Below are 23,406 nucleotides of genomic sequence, written 5' to 3'. Positions count from 1 at the left end.
CTCCCCCGCTTAAACCTGCCATGGCTCCCCAGTGCCCTCAGGGGAAAAAGCCCAGCTCTCTGCCAGCGCTCGAGGCCCTGGATTTCTGGTCCCTGTTCTCGCCCATCTCAGGGATTTTGCTCAGGAAGTTCTTTCTACCCAGAATGCCCTTCTGTCTCACCAATATCCTCATACCACGTGATCCCCAAACTTTAGGGCTAACCAGATTCACCCAGGGAACTTACTTTAAATGTGTATCTTCAGGCTTCCCTTGGCAGTCCAGTGGTTAAGATTGGCACTTTCAATGCAAGGGGCATGGGTTCAATCCCTGGTCAGGGAACTAAGATCCCACATGCCTCATGGCATGGCCAAAAGAAAAAAAAAAAAGCGTATTTTCAAACCTTACGCCCAGGAGTCTAATTCAGTCCCTGTGGACCCCAGAATCTGAAATTTTAGAAACACCCACCCTATCGCTCCATACTATAAGAAATATTTTTGCTTAAATCTGAGCAATCCAGGAGCCATACAGAGCCAAGTGTCTTTCAACACTAGATCTCCAGTGTCTCCTTTCTTCACCTTCTGATCAGCAAAGGTCCCAGTGTGGGAACTCAAGCTCTGAAACAGTGATCTAGAATCAAAGAAAGCAGGTTGGTGGTTGCCTGGGCTGTAGGGCAGAGGGGTGGCCTTTCTGGGGTGAGAAAAAAGCTTTATCTTAATTGCGGTGGTAGTTATATGGGAGTATACACCTGCCAAAATTCATCAAACTGTATCTTTAGAATGGGTGTGTGGTGGGGGGGTGACTTCCCTGGTGGTCCAATGGTTAGGAATCCGCTTGCCAATGCAGGGGACATGGGTTACATCCCTGGTCTGTGGTCTGAGAAGATCCCACATGTCTGGGAGCAACTAAGCCTAAGCACTGCAAATACTGAGTCTGTGCTCTAGAGATCCTGCTCCGCAACAAGAGAAGCCACTGCAATGAAAAGCCTGAGCACAGCAGCAAAGACCCAGTGTGACTGAAAGAAAAAAAGGGTTTAGGGACTTCCCTGGTGGTCCAGTGGTTAAAACTTCATGCTGCAATGCAGGGGGCAAAGGTTCGATCCCTGGTTGGGGAACTAAGATCCTGCATTCAGCCAAAAATAACAATAATAAAATTTTTTAAAAAATTAATGGGTGTATTTTCTTGTATGTAAATTATATCCCAGTAAAAAAAAGCCAAAAGGACACGGCAGTCCTGATACAGACAGGAAATAGCAACACACCTCCCCGCCCCACCCTTGGTTGCTCAGTGACGTCTGACTGTTTGCAGTCCCATGGACTGTATCCTGCCAGGCTCCTCTGTCTGTGGGATCTCCCAGGCAAGAATACTGGAGTAGGTTGCCGTTTCCATCTCCAGGGCATCTTCCTGACGCAGTGATTGAACCCGTGTCTCTTGCATCTCCTGTATTGGCAGGCAGATTCTTTACCACTAGCCACAAGGCTATTGGGAAAAAGGCAAGATGTAGAATAGTGGGCCTTTTATTCTTTCAACAAATACTTATTAAACATCCACAGTGTCCAATCCCTCTGTGTTGGTGATATAATGGTGGAAGAACAGATTCCTATCCCGTGCGGCTTCCTTGTGGGAGGAGGGATGGACTTCAGCAATTTAAGAATTTCTTTCTTTCTTTCTTTCTTTCTTTTATTGGCCAAGTCATTGGGCTCGTGGGATCTTAGTTTCTTGACCAGGGATTGAACCTGCACCCTAATGTGCACGGGGTCCTAACCACTGAACCACCAGAGAATTCCCTCAATGAGTAGCTAACGAATGAGCAGCACTAAATGCTCTGATGGTGAAAAAGGTTGTAATGACAGGGAAAAGGAGTGGGTAGGAAGCCCGTTTTAGCTGAGGTGGTCAGGGAGGGCTTCTTGGAGGAGGTGACATTTGAGCAAAGACCTGAAAAGGAGGCAACAGCAAGTGTAAAGGCTCTAAGGTAGGACCAGGAGTGGTGGGTTTGGGGAACAGGAGGGAGGCCAGTGTGGCTGGAATGGAGGGAGTGCAGGGGAGATGAGATCAGATAGAGCATTGTGGGGAACAGCTCTGTAGGATTTATCTAAGTGTAATAAATTCACAGTGAAACTGCGGGGAAAGTTTCAGCTGGGAAGTGATGAACTAATCTCTAGCTGAGTGTGGGCAGAGGGTGCAGGAAACCAATAAGGAAGGAGCTGGGGGTGGACAAGACCAGAATGGCGCCATGGAGTGACTGCTGGGTCGAGAACGGATTGAATATCTTTGTTGATTTGACAGAGAGGAAAGACTTGATTGGCCTTGAGGGCTGAGCAATGGGCAGAAGAAGGTGGTACCGTTTGCAGAGAGGGGAAGATGAGGCCAGAACAGGATTGACAGTGAGGAGGAAGCAGGAAGCAGTATTCTATCTCAGATGTCAGTCATTGTTGTTGCTTAGTCCCTAAGTTGTGTCCAGCTCTATTATGACCTTATGGCCTGTGGCCCACCAGGCTTCTCTGTCACTGGGATTTCCCAGGCAAGAATACTGGAGTGGGTTGCTACACAAACCCATGTGTCCTGTACTGGTAGGAGGATTCTTTACCACTGAGCCACCTGGGAAGCCCCAGATGTCAGTACTGGACGTCTAAAGGGGCAATACTGGGGACAGGGGCAGCTGGATGTACAAGGCAGAGTTCAAAGACAGGTATCAGGGCTGAGACACAAATCTGAGAGGCGTCACCATGTCAACACCTGAGGAACAGAATGAGACGATAAAAACAACAGTAACAGCAATCGTGGAGCAGTTACTGTGTGCCTGGCACTATGTGCTCCATGTCTATTAAATCAAATGCACCCTGGAATGTAGGGATTATCATTAAACCGACTTTACAGATGAAGAAACTGAGGCACAGAGAGGTGAAGTGTCTTACCCAAGGTCACACAGCCAGAAGGTGGCAGAGCTGGGATTGGAACCTCTGCTGTCTGGCCCCAGAGTCTGCATCTCCTGCAAGGGTGGCCCAGGTTAGGGCCTAAGCTCCTTATGCATCTTGATCCTTCTCACCAGCCATCTGGTGAGTCATCTCTGCTCTCCTGAAACCCTTCCCGGCTCCCCAGACTCTCCCCTACCCCAGATTCTGGTTTGCAGCCCCACTTCTAAGTCGTTGAGTTGGTCCCAGTTTACCTCATCCCCGTCTCTGTCCCTTTCGTTACATCCCGGCATCTCTGAATTCTACACATAAGAAGATTCTGAGTTCTCAGAAGCGGCCAGGGGGAAGCCTGGGTGGGCTCTGTCTTCTGCCCTAGGTGGGAAGTCGAGCTGGAGTCCGCTGCTCCGTCTGCCCCATCAAACGGCGGATTCGTCTCTTAGGGCTGCCTCAGCATATTAGCACGTGTGTGGTGGCTTACAAAACAGATTTACTCTCTAATGGTTCTAGAAGCCAAAAGTCTGAAATCAAGTTGGCAGGTGGCAACCCCTCAGAGGGTCTAGGAAGGATGCCTTTCTCGCCTCTCCCAGCTCCCAGTGGTGCCAGCATTCCTTGGCTTGTGGTCAAATCACTCCTGTCCCTGCCTCCGTGGTCACATGGCCTTCCTTCACTCTCATTTCCTTGTGTCTCACTCCTTGAAAAAAATTGTTTGGCTGCATCGGTCTTAGTTGTGGCATGAGGGCCCTGTAGTTGTGGCGCAGGCCCTGGAGTCTGTGGGCTCAGTGGTTGTGGCGTTCAGTTGCTCTGCGGCACGTGGGATCCTAGTTCCCCAACCAGGGATGGAACCCATCCCTGCAGTGGAACCGTGGAGTCTTCACCACCGGATCTCTAGTGAAGCCCCCACCCCCAGTCTCTGATTCGGTGGTTCTGGGATGGACCCAAGAGGCGATGCTGTGCTGCTGGTCTGGGGTCCCTCACCAAGAACCACTGTCCTAGTGGTGAGGAGCGGAAGGCTGCCTGCGTTCAGCAGTCTTCACCCTGACACTGTGCGTTCTTGGGCAAAGGGCTTTCCTTCTTTCCCAAGCTTAGCTTCTCATCTGTGAAATGGGTCTGTCTCCTCCCCACGGCGCTATGTGAGGGGGTCCACGCTTTCCTTTTCAGCCACTACAAGTCCTGTATTTTTGCTGGGCCTTGACCCGCCACCTTCCTTCCACCTCAGGACCTTTGAATATGCCTCGCCTTCCGCCTACAAGGTCTTCCACTCCATGCCTCCTCCTTCCTCTCCATTCAAACGTCATCTCTTCATAAGGCGCACACCCTCTTCCTTCATTCTATCTAACAAAGCGTCTCAGTGATTGTTCCCTACTGGTTCATATAAAGCAGCTTGGGTGCTCCCGCACCAGGTCAGCTTCCTAGCCCCTGCTCTCCTCTGTCACCACGCCCCGTTCTTTCTTTCTCGAACTTCGTGTGGCCTTTAAATACCTATGAGTATGTGGGTACGTTCACTTGGTCATGAACTGTGTCACCTGGTGAGAATGTCAACCTCACCAGGGCAGGGCCTTGGGTGGGGGTTTGTTATTTGTCCCCAGCTCAGGGTTGACACAGACTGGTTGCTCTGTTTGTTGAGCAGGGAGGGCAAGAAGGCTGGGTCCCCAACAGGAGGACGAGGCTCTGTGTAGCCCAGAACCACATCCAACCTGCTTCAGTCTAGCTTCCCATGACTCCTGATGAAAACCCAGTATCACCCCCAGGAGTGCCAGTTGGGCCCAGGGTCCAATCCTGCTGGTACAGAGAAAGAAAGGGTGGGGGTGGGCACCAGGGCACCAGGGCACCAGGGCTTGGACCAGCAGATGGTGGCTTCTCCACCAGGACTGCAGAGGATGGGAGAGCCCAGCCAGGTCAAGAGAAGCGTGAGGGTGGGAGAAAGGTGTGCTGGGTGGGGTACCACATCCCCGGAGAGAAACCACTGGGCTCTGAGGTGGGGACATGTGTTGGGCCAGCTTCACCTTGTAGGGGGCCACAGAGAGGCGAGATGAGTTGGGAGATAACAGGAGGGAAACAAGATGGGATGGAGGGAGAGAAAGAGGAAGACAAGGGAAGCTGGTAAGGAGGAAAACAAAGAGAGACAGAGATGAGGATGGAGACAGAAGGAAAGAAAGGCAGAGAAGTCCAGAGAGGCTGAAGCAGAGAGGCAGACAACAGAGATGCTTATGGAGACTGGAATGGAGTTGACCAGATCCAGGGAAGGATCCAGAAGGTCAGAGATATCCAGAAGACATCACCTGGGGGCAGCGGGCGGGTGGGAGTCCAGGGGCAGGCAGGGGAGGGGCCAAGATAAATTTGCCAGATAGAAAGTACGTGCAAGGTCTCTCGTGTGGCATTGCTTAGGAAACCACCGCAAGCTCCCTGAACGTCCATCAGCAGAGGCTGTTCCAGTGAAATCAGGGTTCATATGCACCACGGAATACTACTGAGCCATCACCATGGGCAAGGTTGCTTAGGTACCCCACCTGGGACCGACCACCAGAATACACCGTTAGGTCGCAATTAGAAGGATGTGCACATTTTGTGAACGTTTGTGCAAGGTAGAATATACGCCAGTATACGCATGTAGGTATTTCTAGGTACGTGCATACATTTCTGGAAGGAGATGCAAGAAACTTGCCTCGGTGGCTGCCTTGGGGGACGGGGACCCGGGGGCGGGGCATGTGGAGGAAGGAAGGTTGACTTTGCAATTTAGTCTCTTTGGAATCTTTTATATTTTGAACCATAGGCTTCTGTTACCTGTTCAAATACTCAATACGATTAAATGGCAGAATAAGAGAGATAGAAAGTTGGGGATAAAGGTGTAGAGAAGAGAGGGGGAGGGGAAGGAAGGAAGAGAGAGTTTAATTCTGTCTAACCCAGTGATCCCCAGACTTCTGCAGACACCTTTGGTCAACCTGGAAAAGGCTGTGAGCTGGCCCCAACCCCCAAGCGACAGGTCAGGACCCTGTTTGCTGCCCCGTCTTGTCCCATGCTCCAGCCCAACACCTCTCAGCGTTTTCCAAGAACAGCCATCTCTCTTCTGGAGTCTCTTTTTAGGGGTCTGGCCTAGTTTGGTTGACTGCAGCCCCAGAAGACAGAGGCTGACTCTTTCCTGCTCAGACCTGTGGTCCCTCAGGTGCAGAAGGGAGAGAGTCTCAGTCTTCAGGAGGCTGTGGCATGGTGATAGCTTTGAACCCTGCCTTGACCACTTTCTTGCTGTGTGACCTCAGGCTGGTAACTCGGAGTCTCTGTTCCACAGGGTCCCAGCTGTAAAACAGGACAAGGAAGGTACTTCCTCAGAGGGCTGCTAGGAAGGTTGGTGAGCCTGGAGAGTTAGTCACTCAGTTGTATCTGACTCTTTGCAACCCCAAGGACTATAGCCCACCTGGCTCCTCTGTCCTTGGAATTCTCCAGGCAAGAATACTGGAGTGGGTTGCCATGCCCTTCTCCAGGGGATCTTCCTGACCCAGGGATCAAACCTGTATCTCCTTTAATGCAGGTGGATTCTTTATTGCCTGAGCCACTGGGAAAGCCCTAGGAGGACTGGGGTTGCCATTATGAATTGCCACACACTGGGGTGGCTTGAAACAGCATAAACGTATTCTCTCATGGTTCTGGAAGCAGGGAGTCTGAAGTCAAGGTGTCAGCAAGGACTTGCTCCCTCTGGAGCTTTAGGAGGAGATTTTTCTGCCTCTTTTGGCTTCCGGAGGCTGCTGGAGTGGTTTTACTCATGGCTGTAGGACTCTAATCTCTGCCTGTCTTCACAAGGCCTTCATGGGTGTCTCAAATTTCCCTGTTTTTTTTCTTATAAGGACATTTGTCACTGGTTTTAGGGCCCACCCAGATAAGCCAGGAAGATCTCACCTCAAGGTCCTTAATCACATCTCAAAGTCCCCTTTTCCAAATAAGGTCACACTTACAGGTTCCATGGGGACGTATCTGGTTTTTTTCTTTTTTGGGGTTGGTGGGGGAAGAGGGGAACACTATTGAAGCCTCTACAGGGTTAAATGAGGTAACACTAGGAACTCAGCAAAGCACTGGACACCGTAAGGTTTTGATGAATGCTAACTATTCCCTCGATTTTGCTTGGCCCACATGATACTGTTAAATGTTTTTAATTAGTGACCTACCTTTGAGATTCAAGGACTTTCACATGAACACGGGGATTTCTTGAGGAAAATCAGAACATTTGGCATCATCAGACCAAACTTCTGCAAGGCTGTGGAGCCCCGAGAAGTCACTGACCTTCGAAGGGACCTGTGTGTGGCCACTTCCTCCCCCTGCCCCATGTCATTTGCCCCGGGGTGTCAGAGTCGGAGCATCCTGCTCACTGTTGCAGCCTCTCTGCCCAGCCTGAGGCCTGGCTCAGAAAGTCAATGAGGGCATCCTTGGTGCCTCAGTGGTTAAAAAAAAAAAAAAAAAATCCACTGCTAACTCAGGAGACCGGTTCGATCTCTAGTCCGGGAAGATCCCACATGCCAAGGAGCAACTAAGCCCACGTGCCACAACTATTGAGCCTGTGCCCTAGAGCCCGGCAGCTGCAACTACTGAAGCCCATGGGCCCTAGAGCTCGTGCTCTGCAGCAAGAGAAGACACCACAATGAGAAGCCTGCACACCACAGCTGGAGAGTAGCCCCCGTTCAATGCAACTAGAGAAAAGTCAGGGCAGCAAGAAAAGCCCAGCACAGCCATAAATAAATGAACAATCTTTTTTTAAAGAAGAAAGCCCATGAGGGACTCACGGCTTTAGGCCTGGCCATTGTAGGCCATGTGACCTCAGTCTCCTCATCTGTGAAATGGGGGAAGGTGTGGAATGATTCCTTGGCCTTTCCCCTGTGGGACGTGGCGGGAGGCAGGCACGAAGTTTGAGGTCAACAATGACTCACTGTGGCAGATAAACTGCCATTCTCATTCCTGGCTGCATGTTAGAATCTTCTGGATAATTCTCATTTTAAATACCTGTAACCAGACCCCAACCCACACCAAAGGGGGTTGCCCTTTGCTTACAAACTGACCTTCATTGTGGCCTTCAAGGCCTTTACTCCTCCCAAGACCTCTCTCTTCTTTCATTCCTTCTTCTATGCCCCTCCTTTTTCCCATTCTTCTCATGGGAGTCATTCTGTTGTGTGAACAAGTCTCTTTTTTGGTCTTGCAAAATGTTGCTGTTTAGTCGTGTCCAACTCTTTTGGGATCCCATGAACTTTAGCCCACCAGGCTCCTCTGTGCGTCGAATTTCCCAGGCAGGAATACTGGAGTGAGTTGCCATATCCTTCTTCAGGGGATCTTCCTGACCCAAGGATCAAACCCGAGTCTCCTGCATTGGCAGGCGGGTTTGTTACCACTGAGCCACCTGGGAAGCCAGGATTATTTTATATACACAATTTTTGATTTGCAGACTTGGTTGGCTTGGCTTTTTGGTATGGGCATAGGTGGGCCCTGGCTCCTGATGACGTCGCAGGAACCTTGCCTTGTGCCCTCAGCTCCCACATAAACACTGCTGTCTCGAACATCCTTGGGCATGCCCCCTCACGGTCCCAAGAGAGAATTTCTTTGGGAAGTCACCCAAGAGTGGAATTGTTAGGAGATTCGTACTTGCAGCACTTCATTTGACTAAGCCAGACATTAATTTTTACCAGATTCATAGTGTTAAAATGACAGCTCATTGTTAAAATTTGCCTTTTTTTTAAAAAAAAAGGTAAATGTTTATTATTATTTGTGGCACTGGGTCTTAGTTGCAGCGCTTGAGATCTGTCTTCATTACAGCACATATGATCTTTAGTTGCAGCAAGTGGGCTTTTTTCTGTTGTGGCATGGAAAGTTACTTGCGGCATGCGGGATATATTAACAATTCCCTGACCTGGACCCCCTGCATTCTGAGCTCGGAGTCTTAGCCACTGGCTCACCAAGGAAGTCCCTGGAATTTGTGTTTGTCTGATTACTAATGAGTTTGAGCACCTGTGCACATCCTTGTTGGTTTTTGGAATTTTTTTCTTAGTTGCTTGTTTATACCATTGTGTATGTCCATTTGTTCTGTAAGGAATGCTCTTTTTCTTGTTTAAAAAATATATCTTAAAGATGTTAGGATTTGCAAATATTTTCTCCTATTCTGAAACCCAGTACATTTGCCCATTTTGTCCTTCCTTGAACAAAATAAATTTTGGCATAATCAAACTGATATTTTTTCCTTTGTAATTTATTCCTTTGGGGTTTTCAGAAGTCCTTCTCTGCCCCTAGGTTTTCAATTATTTTCCTCCATCAACATTATAGTTGACCTTTCATGGTGATGTTTAATCCAGCTAGCAAAACACTGTCCGATAAACTAAGGTAATAGTTTTCACATCTCTAATGTGTAATTCTCAGCCACTGGCCAGAAGCAGCAACTGAATGTGTGAAATGTCGGTAGTGCAACAGAGAGACTAAATATTTAATTTTATTTCAATTTAAAAGTAAATAAGCACATGTGAATAGCGGCTACTGCCCTGCACAGTACCGACCTCAGGTTCCCTTGTGTTGTATTTGGTAAGGAGTCAGGTTTTTTTCCATCAGTTCAGTTGCTCAGTCGTGTCCGACTCTTTGCGACCCCATGGACTGCAGTGCACCAGGCCTCCCTGTCCATCACCAACTCCCAGAGTTCACCCAAACTCTTGTCCATCGAGTCGGTGATGCCATCCAGCCATCTCATCCTCTGTCGTCCCCTTCTCCTCCTGCCCCCAAACCCTCCCAGCATCAGAGTCTTTTCCAATGAGTCAACTGTTTGCATTAGGTGGCCAAAGTATTGGAGTTTCAGCTTTAGCATCAGTCCTTCCAACAAACACCCAGGACTGATCTCCTTTAGAATGGACTGGTTGGGTCTCCTTGCAGTCCAAGGGACTCTCAAGAGTCTTCTCCAACACCACAGTTCAAAAGCATCAATTCTTCGGCGCTCAGCTTTCTTCACAGTCCAACTCTCACATCCATACATGACCACTGGAAAAACCATAGCCTTCACTAGACGGACCTTTGTTGGCAAAGTAATGTCTCTGCTTTTCGATATGCTATCTAGGTCGGTCATAACTTTTCTTCCAAGGAGTAAGCGTCTTTTAATTTCATGGCTGCAATCACCATCTGCAGTGAATTTGGAGCCCCCCGAAATAAAGTCTGACACTGTTTCCACTGTTTCCCTATCTATTTCCCATGAAGTGATAAGATGAACCAATTTCCTCAACACTGTTATTAAACTATCTATTCCCCCTGCCCCTCATCCGTTTGCTCTTGCGTACACTTGGGTCTGCCTCTGAGTTTTCTGGCGTGAAGCCTGGCGCACCTAGTGAACAGCAAGATCTTGTAGTGACAAGTTTTAGACGCACAGCCGCCCAGAATAAAGACTACATTTCCCAACAGCCTTTGCTTCTGGGCGTGGCCGTGTGACTTACTCAGGCCAAAGAGGCCACGGGGAAATCTTAAACGGAAGGGGCGTGCCCTCCTATTCACTTGGGAGGGGCCGCAATCCTAGGATGGAGGAGCCGCAAAGTGGTAGGAGGCTGGGACCCTGCTGACTGAGCAGGGCTGCGTCCCACGCTCCTTGGCCTTTTACCAAGAGCAACTGTGGATCTCAGTGGTTCTCAGACTTGAGTGGGCATCCGCGTCCCCTGGAAAGCTTGTTACAATACAGATTGCTGGCGCCACCCAGAGTCTCTGATTCAGCCTGGCGTGGGGGCTAGCAATTTGCATTTCCAGCAAGTTCCCAAGGATGGTGCTGGTCCAGGAAGCACACTTTGAGAGCCACCGGTCTGACTTGTTTCAATCACTCATTTTGGGTCGGTGTAAACACACCGCTGATCCACAGGTGAGTACATCCCTGACTCCCCTTCCTGGGCGTCTGCAGTTCAGACCGGCACCCAGAGCGCCCCCTGCTGCAGCGGAGGCAACGTTCACTCGGTGCCTGGTCAGTAGCATGTGGACAGAGGGAGTCCTCCAGGCCACGTGGCCGGGAGGGACGCGTCCGCTGCTGCTCTGCCCCACTGGCGCTTCTAAGAGCTCCCTTGTTCTGTAGAGGCTGCTGCTGCTGCTGCTGCTAAGTCGCTTGAGTCGTGTCTGACTCTGCGACCCCATAGACGGCAGCCCACCAGGCTCCCCCATCCCTGGGATTCTCCAGGCAAGAACATGAGTGGGTTGCCATTTCCTTCTCCAATGCATGAAAGTGAAGTCGCTGAGTCGTGCCCGACTCTTAGCAATCCCATGGACTGCAGCCTACTCCTCCGTCCATGGGATTTTCCAGGCAAGAGTACTGGAGTGGGGTGCCATTGCCTTCTTCTCTGTAGAGGCGGGAAGCCTGAAAACTCGTAGAACTCCCTTGCCAGTGAACATCAGTGAGGTCCTGGCGGTAGGAGGCACTGGAATGGGAGCAGAAGGCAGAAGTGGGGAAAGCAATCCCGTTCCAGCCACGGCAGACCCATTCTGGGTCTGACTGACTGTTACTCCAGCCTCCAGGAGGCGGCGGCCTCCCGCCTTTAAATGACTGCTGGCTGGGTCACTGGCTCAGCGGTAAAAAATCTGCCTGCAATGCAGGAGATGCAGGTTCGATCTCTGGGTGGGGAAGATCCCTTGGAGGAGGCAATGGCAACCTGCTCCAGTATTCTTGTACGGACAATACCATGGACAGAGGAGCCTGGCGGGCTACAGTCCATGGGGTCACAAAGAGCGACACAATGGAGCAACTGACCACTGCATGGCTGGGTCCTCTGGCTCCTCGTCTTCCCAGTGCCTTGGTAACCAACCCCCTGGATTAAGCCCTGCCCCTCCCTGCTTCCGGACCCCACTGGAAACAACTGGAGAGCTGACTGATACCCTGGGACAGCTTCTGCATGGTACCTGGAGGGAGGTCTGGAGGAGATGCCCTCACACCACCCAAGACCCTTCTTGATACAGCAGTGATGGTGACTGAAGGTCTCCATGGAACCATGCAGAGCTGCCCCCACCATGCAATGGACGGGCAAGTGATTCTCGTTCCGAAACCTAGAGCTCTCTGGGCATCGCGTGAGCTCATCACACAGGACTGTTAGAGACAGCCATCTTCTCTCCACTGGCCTCAGCTGGCTCTTGGCTCACGGGTGTAGCAGCTTCCGCAAGGAGCCGGGAGCTATCCTCTTTTTCTATTTTCTGGAACAACTTGTATAGGTGGGAATTACCTGATCCATCTGTCGGGTGGAATTCATTTGTAAAAGCACTCACATTTGAAGCTCTGCGTGTGTGTGTGTTGTCATGGGTGGGTGTGGAGGGCGTATTTCAGTCTTTTCTTGTGCTGTTTCTCCCCACACCAATTTTGGCATATATATATATTTTTTCCCCCCACAGAAAATGTATCCATTTCACCCAGGCCTCAAACACACTCATATAGAGCAGTAGTTGGCTGTACTGCTGTTTTAAATCTCTATGTCTGTCTATCATGCATGTGTTCAGCCAGGCGGTCACAGAAACAGAGCCCTGATTCTCGGGGGACTCAGGGCCTGTGGAGAGGGATGCTCAGGGGGCAGGTGCTGACAGCTGGACTAAGCTGGATTCTCTGGGTCTTCTCCACACTTTCTGACCACACACCAGCTTGAGGTCCCTGGTGCCACTGGTGCCTGGAGGGCTCTGGGTGGGGGTTCCCTCCTTGCTCTCCCAGGTGCTGGAGAGGGCATGCGCAAAGCCCACCCCAGCCTGGGGTGGTCACTGCCCAGAATGCAGAAGCAGCGGTGTCACCTGGCAGCCGGCTCTTCTGAGACCCAGCCTCAGCCTGGCGGGAAGGACTCAGCCAAGGGAGTGTTTCTGAGGCTGGGAGCCCTGGGTCCCTCCATTGTAGCCGATCCCCCCAAAGCCCATCTGCCTGCTGACCAGTTTCCTAACGTCAGCTCCCAAGGATCAGTTCTCCACTGAACGCACACCACCCAACCTTTATGTTTCCAGCAAATCGCAGACATTGCAAGCTGATCATCCTGGCATGTGGACTGGTAAACTGGCTGCCTTTCCAGGCCTGGGTCGTCGATCCGGTCCCCATGAGAAGACGCTACTGGCTGCTGGGCTGGAACTCACTCCCCACCACCTCCTTGCCAGAGGCATGGCCCTGGCCCTTAGTGGGGCTGGAATCCTGGGGTCAGCCAAGCCTCCCCCCAAGCCTAGAGCCCCACCCCATCAGCTCTCCCCACCAGCAGGCCTGGACCTGGGGTCGGGGGGAAGCTCCACAGACACTGCACACACACAAAACAAGAAAATGTTTTAATTGTAAAACTAACTTGAGGGAGGGGAGGGCGGGGCTGCGCTGAGGGGCCAGGAACCTGATTCTTCAAGCGGTGGTTCTGTCCCTGGAGCCACCCCGCGGGCCAAGGACCGTCTGTCCCCAGATGGGGGCTAGAGTGTTATAAAATGACAATATAAATAGACTTCTAGAAAAGAGGAGGCTGTCCAGGTGCAGTAGTCATGTTCTGCAGAGGCTGGGGGGTGGGTGGGAAGCCCCGCCCCCTGGATCCCAGGTCCAGCCACACAGAGGGGTACGGGGCGAGGGAAAAGGCCACTCTTCAGACATTCATGATCGACCCCTGCAATGGCTCAGGGGGAGGGGCTGCGTGTCACGTGAGGTCTCAGACACCCCCACTTGTAGGCTGGAAGACACCGGAACTGGACCTTCCACATGCACACCCACGCGCGCGCACACACACAGACACACACACACACCTTTCGTAGTGTTGTCTCCACCCTGGCAGTCCCCACGGCGGATTTCCAGTGATGGGAGGCCGCCTGCCCTTCCTGGAGACAGGAAAACCCCGGGGACGGGCCTGTCCCAGAGGGTGGGGGGTCTTGGGAGCCTCACTTGCTCCCATGAGTCCCTGTGTTTCTTTCAAAATCACAAAATCAAAACCGGAGCTCAGTAGTAGGGTCCCGCACACCCCCCGGCAAGGAGGCCGGCGCCACACGGAGTGTCTCCGGGGCTGGGAGGAGCGGGGCCAGCCCCCCACTGGCCTCTGGCCAGGCAGGGGTGACCCAGGGGGCTCTTTGGTTCAGGGGTGGGGGTGGCACCGGGCCTCATCGGGTGCGGTTCTGACGCATGAGGGGCACGATGCTGGCGGGTGGGCCCGCTTTGGCCAGGAACGGGTGTTTGAGCAGCTCGGCCGCTGTGGCCCGCTGGGCCGGGTCACGCACCAGCAGGCGGTCCAGGAAGCCCTTCAGGGACGGTGACACCTGTCGGGCGGGGTGAGAGGGTAGGTGAGCAGTTCCACTGCTCGCTTGCCGACAGGCCCCCGGTTTCCTCCTGCCTGACGGGCCGATGGCATTTACTCCCCAGGGAGGGGCAGAGGGGCCCTCAGCACAGACAGCTTGGCCCCAGGGGCTCACCGCCCCGCTTTTGTGATTCAGCAGGAGCTGGCAACAGCTGGGCCCTGGAGGCACCCCTTTTTCAGCAGGCAACTTCCCCACCAGGAAGGTCCCTCTGCTGGACCTCGCCAGCCAGCCTGAGCGCAAGCTCTGAGGGGCTGAGGATGCAGTCCACACGGAAGCTCGAGGCCTGGGGGCGACTTGGCACGGCATGCAGTAAGCACCACCTCAGAGCCATCGGCGCCCGAGCCCCACCCACACCCAGCACTCTCCTTGGGTTTGGGCTGGGCGGTGCCCTCCCCCCACCCATGTGTGGCCTCCCCCACACCCGCCGCCTGCGGGAGGGGCCCACCTTGTGCAGGTTCTTCAGTCGGGGTGGCAGGTTGTCCCGGATCATCTTCATGGCTTTGAGGGGTGGCTCATTGAAATAAGGGGGCTCCCCATCCACCATCTCGATCACCATCACCCCCAGAGACCAGATGTCCACCTGTGGTGGGGGCAGGGCAGCAGGGCTGAGCTGTGTGGGTGTGGCCAGCGCTCGGGGGACACCCACAGACAGGTGGCCCTGCTTCCATCTTTGCCTCTTCACTCTGGAGTTTTTGGGCCCTGAACACTGATACCCAGCCTGCCAGACTCTATGCACTCCTCACCCAGGAAACCCTCTGAAGGGTTCTGCCCACCCTGCATCCATCCCCTTCTTTTGGCTACCCCCTCCCCCTGCCCCTGGACTCCTCTGGAGAACCCCCTCCTCGCTACTTCAGTCCACGCTGCATGCCCAAGCTGTCTTAATCTGCAGAGTGCAGAAACAGTAATTGGTTCAGGAACGGATGCGTGACCCAAGCTGAGCCAATCACAGTCGACCCTGAGACTTGCAACAAGATAGTCAGGAAAACAGTCCTCATTTCTGCTCTGATGGGGCAGCACTGCCTGAGTGAGGGCTACACGGGGAAAATCAGAGCCGGGAGGGACACTGCACACAGCTGGGCATGAAGCCTGGGCCCCCGCTGAACTTTACAGTCGTAGGGACCAGTTTTCCACTTTGCTAAATCCTTGAGAAGGGTTTGTCACAGGCAGTCCTGGTGGAGATGGTCCCTCAGAATCTCCTACCAGCCTCCCCTCCCAATGTGACCCCACTCCTGCCTGCAGTTCCCCAAGCTATGCTTCCACGGGCACCCTGGCCAGGCACTGGGTCAAGTCTTATTGACTGACTGTCCTCAGAGCCACAGGCCATAGCTGGAAGACCTCAGGGCCAGGCAGGGAACGGCAGGGAGTGAAGCAGGTCAGTGTAGGCAACACAGACAGGTCGGGGCTGTGACCAAGACTGCTAGGGTTCCCCTGCTCCTCGGCACCTGACTGTTGCCATGAGGGAATGCGGCCTCCTTGTGCCCAGATCACTTGGCTTTCCACCAAATTCAGACTCATGTGAGAGCTCTTTTTTAAAAAAATGCTTGCAAGAGCATCTTCAGAGCACATCAGCCAGTTTGAAGCCTCTGCCCCAGGCTGGCAGACATGGTCAGGGCTGCTCCTGCCCAACCTCCTGTTCCCGTTGCCAAGCACTGGCTCTGAACCAGCACTCAGCCAATGAGGAGTGCACGCAGGCAAGCCTACTTCTCCCCCCAAACTGTCCCTGGCAACCAAGCCCCCTCACCCCAACACTCTGGACTGCAACGGTGTAAACCAGTGCTGACAGCAGGGCAACTGGCTGCCTCTGGCTCACCTCTGGCCCATAGGGCAGGCGGGAGATGAGCTCTGGGGCCATCCAGTAGGGTGTGCCGACTAGGGACTTCCTCCGAGGCACCTCCTTGCTCACCTGGGCGCAGAACCCGAAGTCTGACAGCTTCACCTGGAGCAGGGCGCAGAAGTGGGGGTCAGAGATGCCAGCGGGGCAGAGTGAGCAGAGGCAGTCGCCTGTTTAATTCCTCAGCCTCTGACATGCTGGGTTTCTACCTGCCGCCCAGAAGTTAGAGCCTGACCTCGGCAGAGCTCTGCCATCTCCTGGCCGGGGCCCTCAGCGGTGTCAGCTACCTGAGATCACCCATCTGCCTCCTTGACAGGGTCTGTGCTGGGGCTCCTGGGGGAGGCAGCCCGAGTCCCATGAGTACCAGAGGCTGGGCAGGGATTCGGACCAGGCTGGCTCTCCATGCCGTGCCCTGGGCCCTGGCTTCCCGGCAGGAGGCATGTCTTTAGTTGGCAGGGGGTGAGATGGATGCTGCCTCTGCAACAACCAACTCCTCAGAACCAAGGATTTACACCTTCTTGGGAACTATGGGCCCTACTGAGACTCCCGAGGATGTCAATGGACCCTCCAGAGAGCACGTTCATACGCTGCACATACAGTTCTGTGCTCACCCGTGTGCCCCAAACACGTCTGTAGAATCTTCAGGTGTTCATGACCCCAACTGAGACTCCCTGGGAAGCAAAGCCTTCCCCCAATCCCCCGCCTCCGTGAACTGGCTTAACTTTCCTGGGGGAGGGCAGGCAGATCACCAACCAGAATCTGGTGAAAGTCAAGGGCCCCCTCCCCCTGAAAAATCACATCAGCTCTTGGAATATGAATGCAGGTTCTGAGACCAGGAGGCTTATCCATGGACTGCAAGCTTGGAGCTTCAGTGCAGAAGACAGGACCGGGAGTCCACAGCCCAGTCCTGGACACCAGGCCAGGAGCAGGCTGTCACATGGCCGAGAGCTGTGGCTGGCCACCTGGATGCAGTCTCCCCGCTCTGGGTCCGGGGCTAGATTCCAGCTCTCAGCGGCTGGGGCTGATGCTGGCAGAGCCCCCCACTCACCTGGACCCCTGACTCTGGACTGATGCATGAGGAAGGAATACATGTACTGCTCAAGGGACTGAACTGGGGGCTGGGCCCACCCCACCCACAGGGCGAGAGCTGGGCAGAGGCCAGGGGAGGCCAAGCCACCCCACCACCGCTCACCCTGCCGTCGTGGGTCAGCAGGATGGAGTCACTCTTGATGTCCCGGTGGATGACTCCCTGGGCGTGGAGCACGGACAGGGCCTGCAGCACGGCCAGGCACACAGCGGCGATCTGCTCCTCATTCATCCTGGGAGGGCAGGGCAGGTGCGGGGCGCGGAGTGAGTGGGGAAGACAAGGGCCCCATCCTGGGGTCTGATGGGGACACGGCCCCACCCTGGAGGCGTGATGGGGACAGTGTGTTGGTTCTGAGATGTGGCCCCACCCCAAGGGGTCTGGAGGGGAGCAGTCCTGATACGGGCGAGGTCTGGGGGCACTCTGGGGACCCAGCAGCGTCCAGCTGCCTGGCTGCACCTGGTGTGCGTGACGATGTCGGTGAGGGCGCCTCCCTCCAGGAACTCCATCACCACCCAGAGCTCGTCCCCGACCAGGTAGCTGTTGTACATCTCCACCACGTTCTCGTGCTGGTGGTCTCTCATGATCACCACCTGCGCGCGGGAGGCGGGGCTGGCTCGGTGCGGGGAGGACCAGCAGTCCCTGCTGCCACAGCCCGCCCTCCTGGCCTGGGGGGGTGCCCTGCCAAACTGCAGGTCCAGTGCCACCTGCCACTCTTTTTCCTCGGGGTCCAGCCCAGGGACTGTCCTCCCACGGCTGAAGCCAAGAGGCCCAGAGGCAGCGAGGGCCTGACATCTGTATTCCATTCCGGGGTGCTCCCACCCCATGCACACCTCACACTGCTGACGCTGGCCTCTGGCCAGCCCTGAGTGGGTCTGCGAGCAGCCCTGATGGCCAGGCTGGCACTGGGAGAGGGCGCTGGGATGAGAGCACTGAGCACAGGGCTGAGACCAGAAGGACAAGGCAGCTCAGACACAAGGCGGGGCTGGGGGTTAGATTCCAGGAGCAGGAAGGCCTAGCGAGGCAAAGCCTGGAGGTGGGGACATGACGCTCACTGTGTGCAGCTCCGGCAGGCCACGTTAAACGTGCGCCGCTGAGTGCTGCACTGGGGGAAGGGCGACAGGCTCAGGCCTGAGGGGCTGGAGTGGGAACGGGGAGGTTCAGGGCCCCAGCCTGGGGACAAGGGGTGGTGGGGCCTCTCTGAGATGGGGAACCAGGAAAGGCAGGTGTGGGGTCAACAGTGTGGGGCCAGTATTGGACTTGGTGGTGAGGGGCCTGGAAGGCACATAGAGAGTCAGTGGGGCTAGGGCCTGGAGCTGGGGCTTGGGGCCTGGCCAGGACAGGACGGCATGGCAGTGGATATCATGGGGACAGAGGACACAGCCTGGGGAGGCGCACGGAGCGAGGACAGGAGCTGGGCTCAGAACTCACGCCTGGCAAACCCCAGCCCCATAGGACCTCTCCTGGTTCTCAGCCCCGCATGCCCTCTAAACTGTGGGGTAGGGGAGCCCCGGGAGGAGTGGGACAGCTGCGGGGGGCAGGTGGGGAGGCGGGGAGCCCCGGGAGGAATGGGGGCAGGTGCGGGAGCCCTGGGGGAAACAGAGGGCCCTGAGAGGAGCTGGGGGGCCTGGGAGGAGCCGGGGGGCAGGGGGGCCCCAGGGGGAGTGGGGTAGTTGGGGGGGGCCCTGGGAGGAGTGGGGCAGGTGGGAGGGTGGGGCATCCCTGGGGGGAGTGGGGTAGTTGGGGGGGCCCTGGGAGGAGTGGGGCAGGTGGGAGGGTGGGACATCCCTGGGGGGAGTGGGGTAGTTGGGGGGGGCCCTAGGTGGGAGGGTGGGGCAGCCCTGGGGGGAGTGGGGTAGTTGGGGGGGGCATCCGTGGGGGGAGTGGGGCAGGTGGGAGGGTGGGGGAGCTCTGGGGGAAGCAGGGGGGCCCCAGGAGGAGCATGGGGGGGCAGGGGAGCCCTATGGGGACGGGGCGGCAGGCCCACCTCGTTGAAGAGCAGCTCCCGCCGCTGCTGCTTGCGCAGGTCCATCTTCTTGACGGCCACCAGCCTGCCGGAGCTGCGCACGGTAGCGATGCACACGATGCCGGTGGAGCCCTCGCCAATCTTGATGAAATTATCCAGGTAGGAGCGGGGGTCGCCGGGGTCCACCACCAGCTGCAGGGCAGCCCGGAACTGCTCGTGGGACACTCGCTGGGGCTCCCGCTGCGGTGAGCGGGGGCCGGGGGGCCCGGGGGCGGGGGCCCCGGCGGGGGCGGTGAGGGTGCGGGCTGGAGGGGCCAGGTGGGGCTCAGAGGCATGGGGGCCCAGCACTCCAGGGCTGGGGGCGCCGTGGGCTCGGGCAGGGGGCCGGGAGGAGGAGGACTGGGGGATGGCCAGGCCCCCCACCGATGGCCCGTTGGGGGCCATGTTGTGAGGCTCCCCCTGCAACAGAAAAGAGAGGTGGCTGTCAGAGGAGGAGCTGGGGGACACGGAGCCTGGCTGCGGGACAGACAGTGGTGGTCAAGATGGAGATGGACAGTGGGCTGGGGCAGGCTGGAGTTGGGGGGTGGGAACAGGGTGGGCAAGGTGACAGTCAGGGGTCCTGGGGTGGGGGAATGGTTACCTGGGTGCCCCGGGACGGGTGGTCCGTGTCGGCCCGCGGGTACGTGTTAAAGGGCCGGCCAGCCGCCACTTTCGCCCCGCTGGCTAGACTGGCGGGTTGGTGGGGGGTGCCGACGTCAGGCCCTGAGAGGGGGCGCTTGTCCCGGGAGGACTCCTGGGGCCCTCCCGAGCCCTCCCTGGAAGACTTGGGCCTCTTGTCCGGCCCCGCCCGCCGCCTGTCTCCACTGCTGCCACCCACCTCGCCATGACCGGCTCCCCGGCCTTGGCTGCCCGCCTTCTCTGGGGCCCCCCTGGCCGTGGCGGCCTGCTCCGCGGGCATCCCATTTTCCTGGCGGGCACGGGCAGGTGGCGGCGGGCTGTCTCTCCGCAGGGAGTTGGAGCGCGTCACCGACATGTTCTCGAACTCGTCGAGCAGCAGCGTGAGGGCCCCATCCTTGGCGCCTTTGCTGCCCCGCACGATGGTCTGGGGTCCAGGGCAATGGCAGGGTGGGGGCCGGGCAAAGAGGAGGGGGACACAGGACGTGCATCCAACACAGGCGGACAGGACAACACAACACACAGAGACAAGACAGAGACGGGATGAAGAAATGCCACGGGTGATGGTGGGGCCGGGAGGGCGGGGCGGCCCGGGGAGGCCCACAGCCCCACCCCCAGCACCGAGCCTGGCAGGAGGCCTGCTGCCCCCGGGCTGGGAGCATCGGTTCCCAGGATGCCCCTCGGAGAAGCACCCCCCGCCTTTTCCTTGTTCTCCAGGCTTGCGGGGGAGGGGGTCCTTGCCCTACAGGGTGCAGGGGAAGGAGGGCAGAGGCCACGCCAGCCCATAACAAGCCCTGGAAAGCTGCAAATTACAGGATGCGGGGGCCAGGGCCCGGCTTGGCACCTCCTTCCCTGCAGCCTGACACGGCTGTGAGCCCTGAACACGCCCTCTGTTCCCGTGGAGGCTGAGGGTGGGGTGAAGTTGAAGTGAGAAAGGTCTGGGCCCGGAGCAGAGGGCAGGAGTGCCCGAGGGCCGGTCCCAGGTGTACCCTGCCTGCCTGCACCATCCTGATCCAGCTCACTGCCTCCAGGGCTCCCCCCAGGGGCCCCCACCCACCAGCTCCAGGCACACGGGGCCTCTTAACTGCTCCTCAAACACACCAGACATACTGCAGCCTCAGGCACTTGCTGCTCATCCTGCCTGGAGTCCTTCGCCCCCCGTCTGCCCGGGGCTCCCCTCCTCAGTGCGCCCCCTTCAGATCTCCGCTGCTGGCTCTCCCTGACTTCCTGTGGTCTAAAACGCCAGCCTCGAACCCTCCCTATTCCGCTCTCTTGCTTTCCTTTTCTCAGAGCACTTAGAGGCAGCAGACGTGAAGCACGCGCACAGCTGTCTGTGGCCTGCTCCCCACGTGCAGTGTTCGTGAGGGAGGCCCCTGGCTGCATCTAAGGCCTACAACAGTGGCTGGTATGCAGAAGGCTGAGCCCATGAGTGAGCGAGTGAGGCGGGCAGGCTGGGAAGGGGCTGCCAGCGCACAGCACAGGCCCCAGTCCTGTGCGTCAGTCACTGGTGGGCAGGGCCACGGGCTGCCAGACATCCTGAGGCCAGCACTGCCTCAAATGTGCAGAAAACTCAAGCCCCGCAAAACGCACCGACAGGCTACTGTGCCCTGTGGGCAGCCCCTGCCCCTGCCTCTCCTGGACCCTGGCTGCTAGTAGGGCAGCCTCGTCTTGCCCCAGGGGCCCAGTGAAACAAGGGAGACACCTGCTCAGGCTTTGGTGCTGGAATAAAAGGTCAGGAATCCCTGGGGGTCGGGGAGGATTTTTTAGGAAGTGCCTGAATGAGGGCATAACCAGCAGGCATGCAGCCACAGGGCCTGGCAGGGGGAGGAACCGAGGTGGGCTGGGTGGGGCCAGCGCCCCTCCAGTGGCCCCAGCTGATTCATCAGAAGGCGGAAACAGACTTGGATGTAAAGTCTTGCTTTTCTAGGCAGTGGCAAAGAATTCAAAGTATCCAAGACCCCTGCCTGGGGCGCACAAACACCTCAGTGGGAGACCCTGGAGGAGAGGTCTGCCTGGGGCTCCTCCCGCCAGGCTGGGCTGGGCATGGCATCCAGGTTACCAGTGAGGATGAGTCAGCCCCGGGCCTGCTGACCGGCCCTTCCACCCCCACCCCCACCCCTCGGAACAACCCAGGCTGCCCTTCCTGATTTCCATTGCCCTCCGGGTAAAGTCTGTGCTCCAGGCCGGCTTTGCAGGCTATGGGGGCCACACCCCCTGCCCCCAGACCAGCCTCACCACAGGCCACGCCCGGGGAGCCAAGACCATGGAGACAGGAATGGGCTTAAGAGCACAGGCCTTGGAAACGGACCTTGATTCAAATACCAGCTCGGCACAGTTTGCTTAAGATGGCAGGGAAAAAACTGAAGCCACCCCCCACCCTCCGCGCTTCCTGCGGGCTGTTTCCTCCACTACAAGCCCTGGCTCTCCACCATCTATCTGCCTGAATGACGCCTCCTGTCCTCTGCCCTCAGGGCTCAGCTCAGGTGACCCTGACTCCAGGAAGCTGGCCTGGACCCCGGGGATGGGTCAGACGGCCCCTGGGGCCTCTCCTGGCCCAGCTCTGACCACTGGGGCGGTCACCATGTGGGAACCGGTCTGTCCCTCTGCCTGCAATGGGAGGCCTGTCAAGACCCAGGATGAGTCTGTGGTCGGGGGACAGAAGCACAGGGCTCAGGACAGACAAATGAGGTGGGGCTGGCGTGGGGGATCGTCCCAGGGTCAAGGTCAGCAGGGGCTTCTCAGGAGGGAAGGTGGGTTGGCGCTGGTGCCTGGTGAGGGATCAGTGGTGGATGGGTGAGTGACAGGTGAGGATGGGGGGTGTGGTTGGGGTGCGCCTGTTTGGCAGGCAGCAAGGGCGGGTCCAGTGTTGGGCTGAGGGCTGGGGTTACCCCACGGGGGCCGGCGCAGGTCAGGAGAGGCAGCGGCAGGCGCCAGCGTACCTTGGGGGCCCCAGGCTGGATGGAGGTGATGCAGGCGGGGTCGATGAGGGGCTTCGGCCGGCGGGCCGACTCCTCGATCAGGCTCTGCCATTGGCGGGGCAGCCCCGTGAACCTCTGCTCATGCTGGTCGAAGCCCGTGTGCACACGGTGCTCGAAGTTAGATGGCGCCGAGATCTCGACCCGCTTCTTCTTCTTCCCGAACATGGCGCCAGGCTCTCCGCGTGGAGAGTGCAGAGCGGGGCTCTGGCTGGCAGCCTGCAGAAGGGCACGACTCGCCAGGGCCTGCTGCTTCTCCTCCATCCTCCGTTCCTCCTGTCTCCCCACGCCCCCACCCTTCCCACAGCCTGCACCCCACCTGCAGCCCGAGGGACCCTGTGAGCACCCGAGTCAGGCCCACTCAGGTAGAAAGGCGAGCACTCCCCGTGGGCTCCTCCGCTCTCAGCTCCTCTGGCTCACAGTGGCTTCCGACCTCAGGGCCTCCACCATGGTGGTTCCCTCTGTGGGGCTGGCGCCTGACTCCCACCCGCTTCAGGTGGCAGGCACTGGTGGCCCCTCTCCTGAACATATACCCCAGGGGCCCTGTCCTTCCACCCCGTCTCACAGCATGTCTAACTTCTGGAAACTACGCTGCTCAGTCTTATGTTTGGGCTTCCCTGGTGGCTCAGACGGTAGAGAATCCGCCTGTAAAGCAGGAGACTTGGGTTCGATCCCTGGGTCAGGCAGATGCCGTGGAGAAGGGAACGGCCACCTGCCCCAGTGTACCTGC

The 23,406-nt window shown here is 56.9% G+C and overlaps 1 protein-coding gene across 4 annotated transcripts in view; it reads right to left on the bottom strand.

Moving 5' to 3' along the window:
• Nucleotides 1-13,182: 13,182 nt before the first annotated feature.
• The window catches only part of PAK4 (p21 (RAC1) activated kinase 4), a 47,360-nt gene continuing 37,136 nt past the window's right edge, over nucleotides 13,183-23,406 (bottom strand). For 3 of the 4 annotated variants that reach the window (XM_068991885.1, XM_068991886.1, XM_068991887.1), the window contains 8 exons: nucleotides 22,641-22,895; nucleotides 19,667-20,128; nucleotides 19,048-19,485; nucleotides 17,520-17,653; nucleotides 17,169-17,295; nucleotides 15,956-16,081; nucleotides 14,591-14,725; nucleotides 13,183-14,106 (listed from right to left, as the gene is read on the bottom strand). In XM_068991885.1, the coding sequence (XP_068847986.1) occupies nucleotides 13,951-14,106; nucleotides 14,591-14,725; nucleotides 15,956-16,081; nucleotides 17,169-17,295; nucleotides 17,520-17,653; nucleotides 19,048-19,485; nucleotides 19,667-20,128; nucleotides 22,641-22,844 (1,782 nt within the window). In that variant the 5' untranslated portion in view covers nucleotides 22,845-22,895 and the 3' untranslated portion in view covers nucleotides 13,183-13,950. The remainder of the gene's footprint in view (nucleotides 14,107-14,590; nucleotides 14,726-15,955; nucleotides 16,082-17,168; nucleotides 17,296-17,519; nucleotides 17,654-19,047; nucleotides 19,486-19,666; nucleotides 20,129-22,640; nucleotides 22,896-23,406) is intronic. The other variant, XM_068991888.1, reaches the window with a different exon arrangement.

The sequence above is a fragment of the Capricornis sumatraensis genome, chromosome 20 (assembly GCF_032405125.1).
Source record: "Capricornis sumatraensis isolate serow.1 chromosome 20, serow.2, whole genome shotgun sequence".
NCBI classification, from domain to species: domain Eukaryota; kingdom Metazoa; phylum Chordata; class Mammalia; order Artiodactyla; family Bovidae; genus Capricornis; species Capricornis sumatraensis.
Note: the sequence above shows the minus strand (reverse complement) of the source record. Positions and strands in the feature narration are given on the sequence as shown.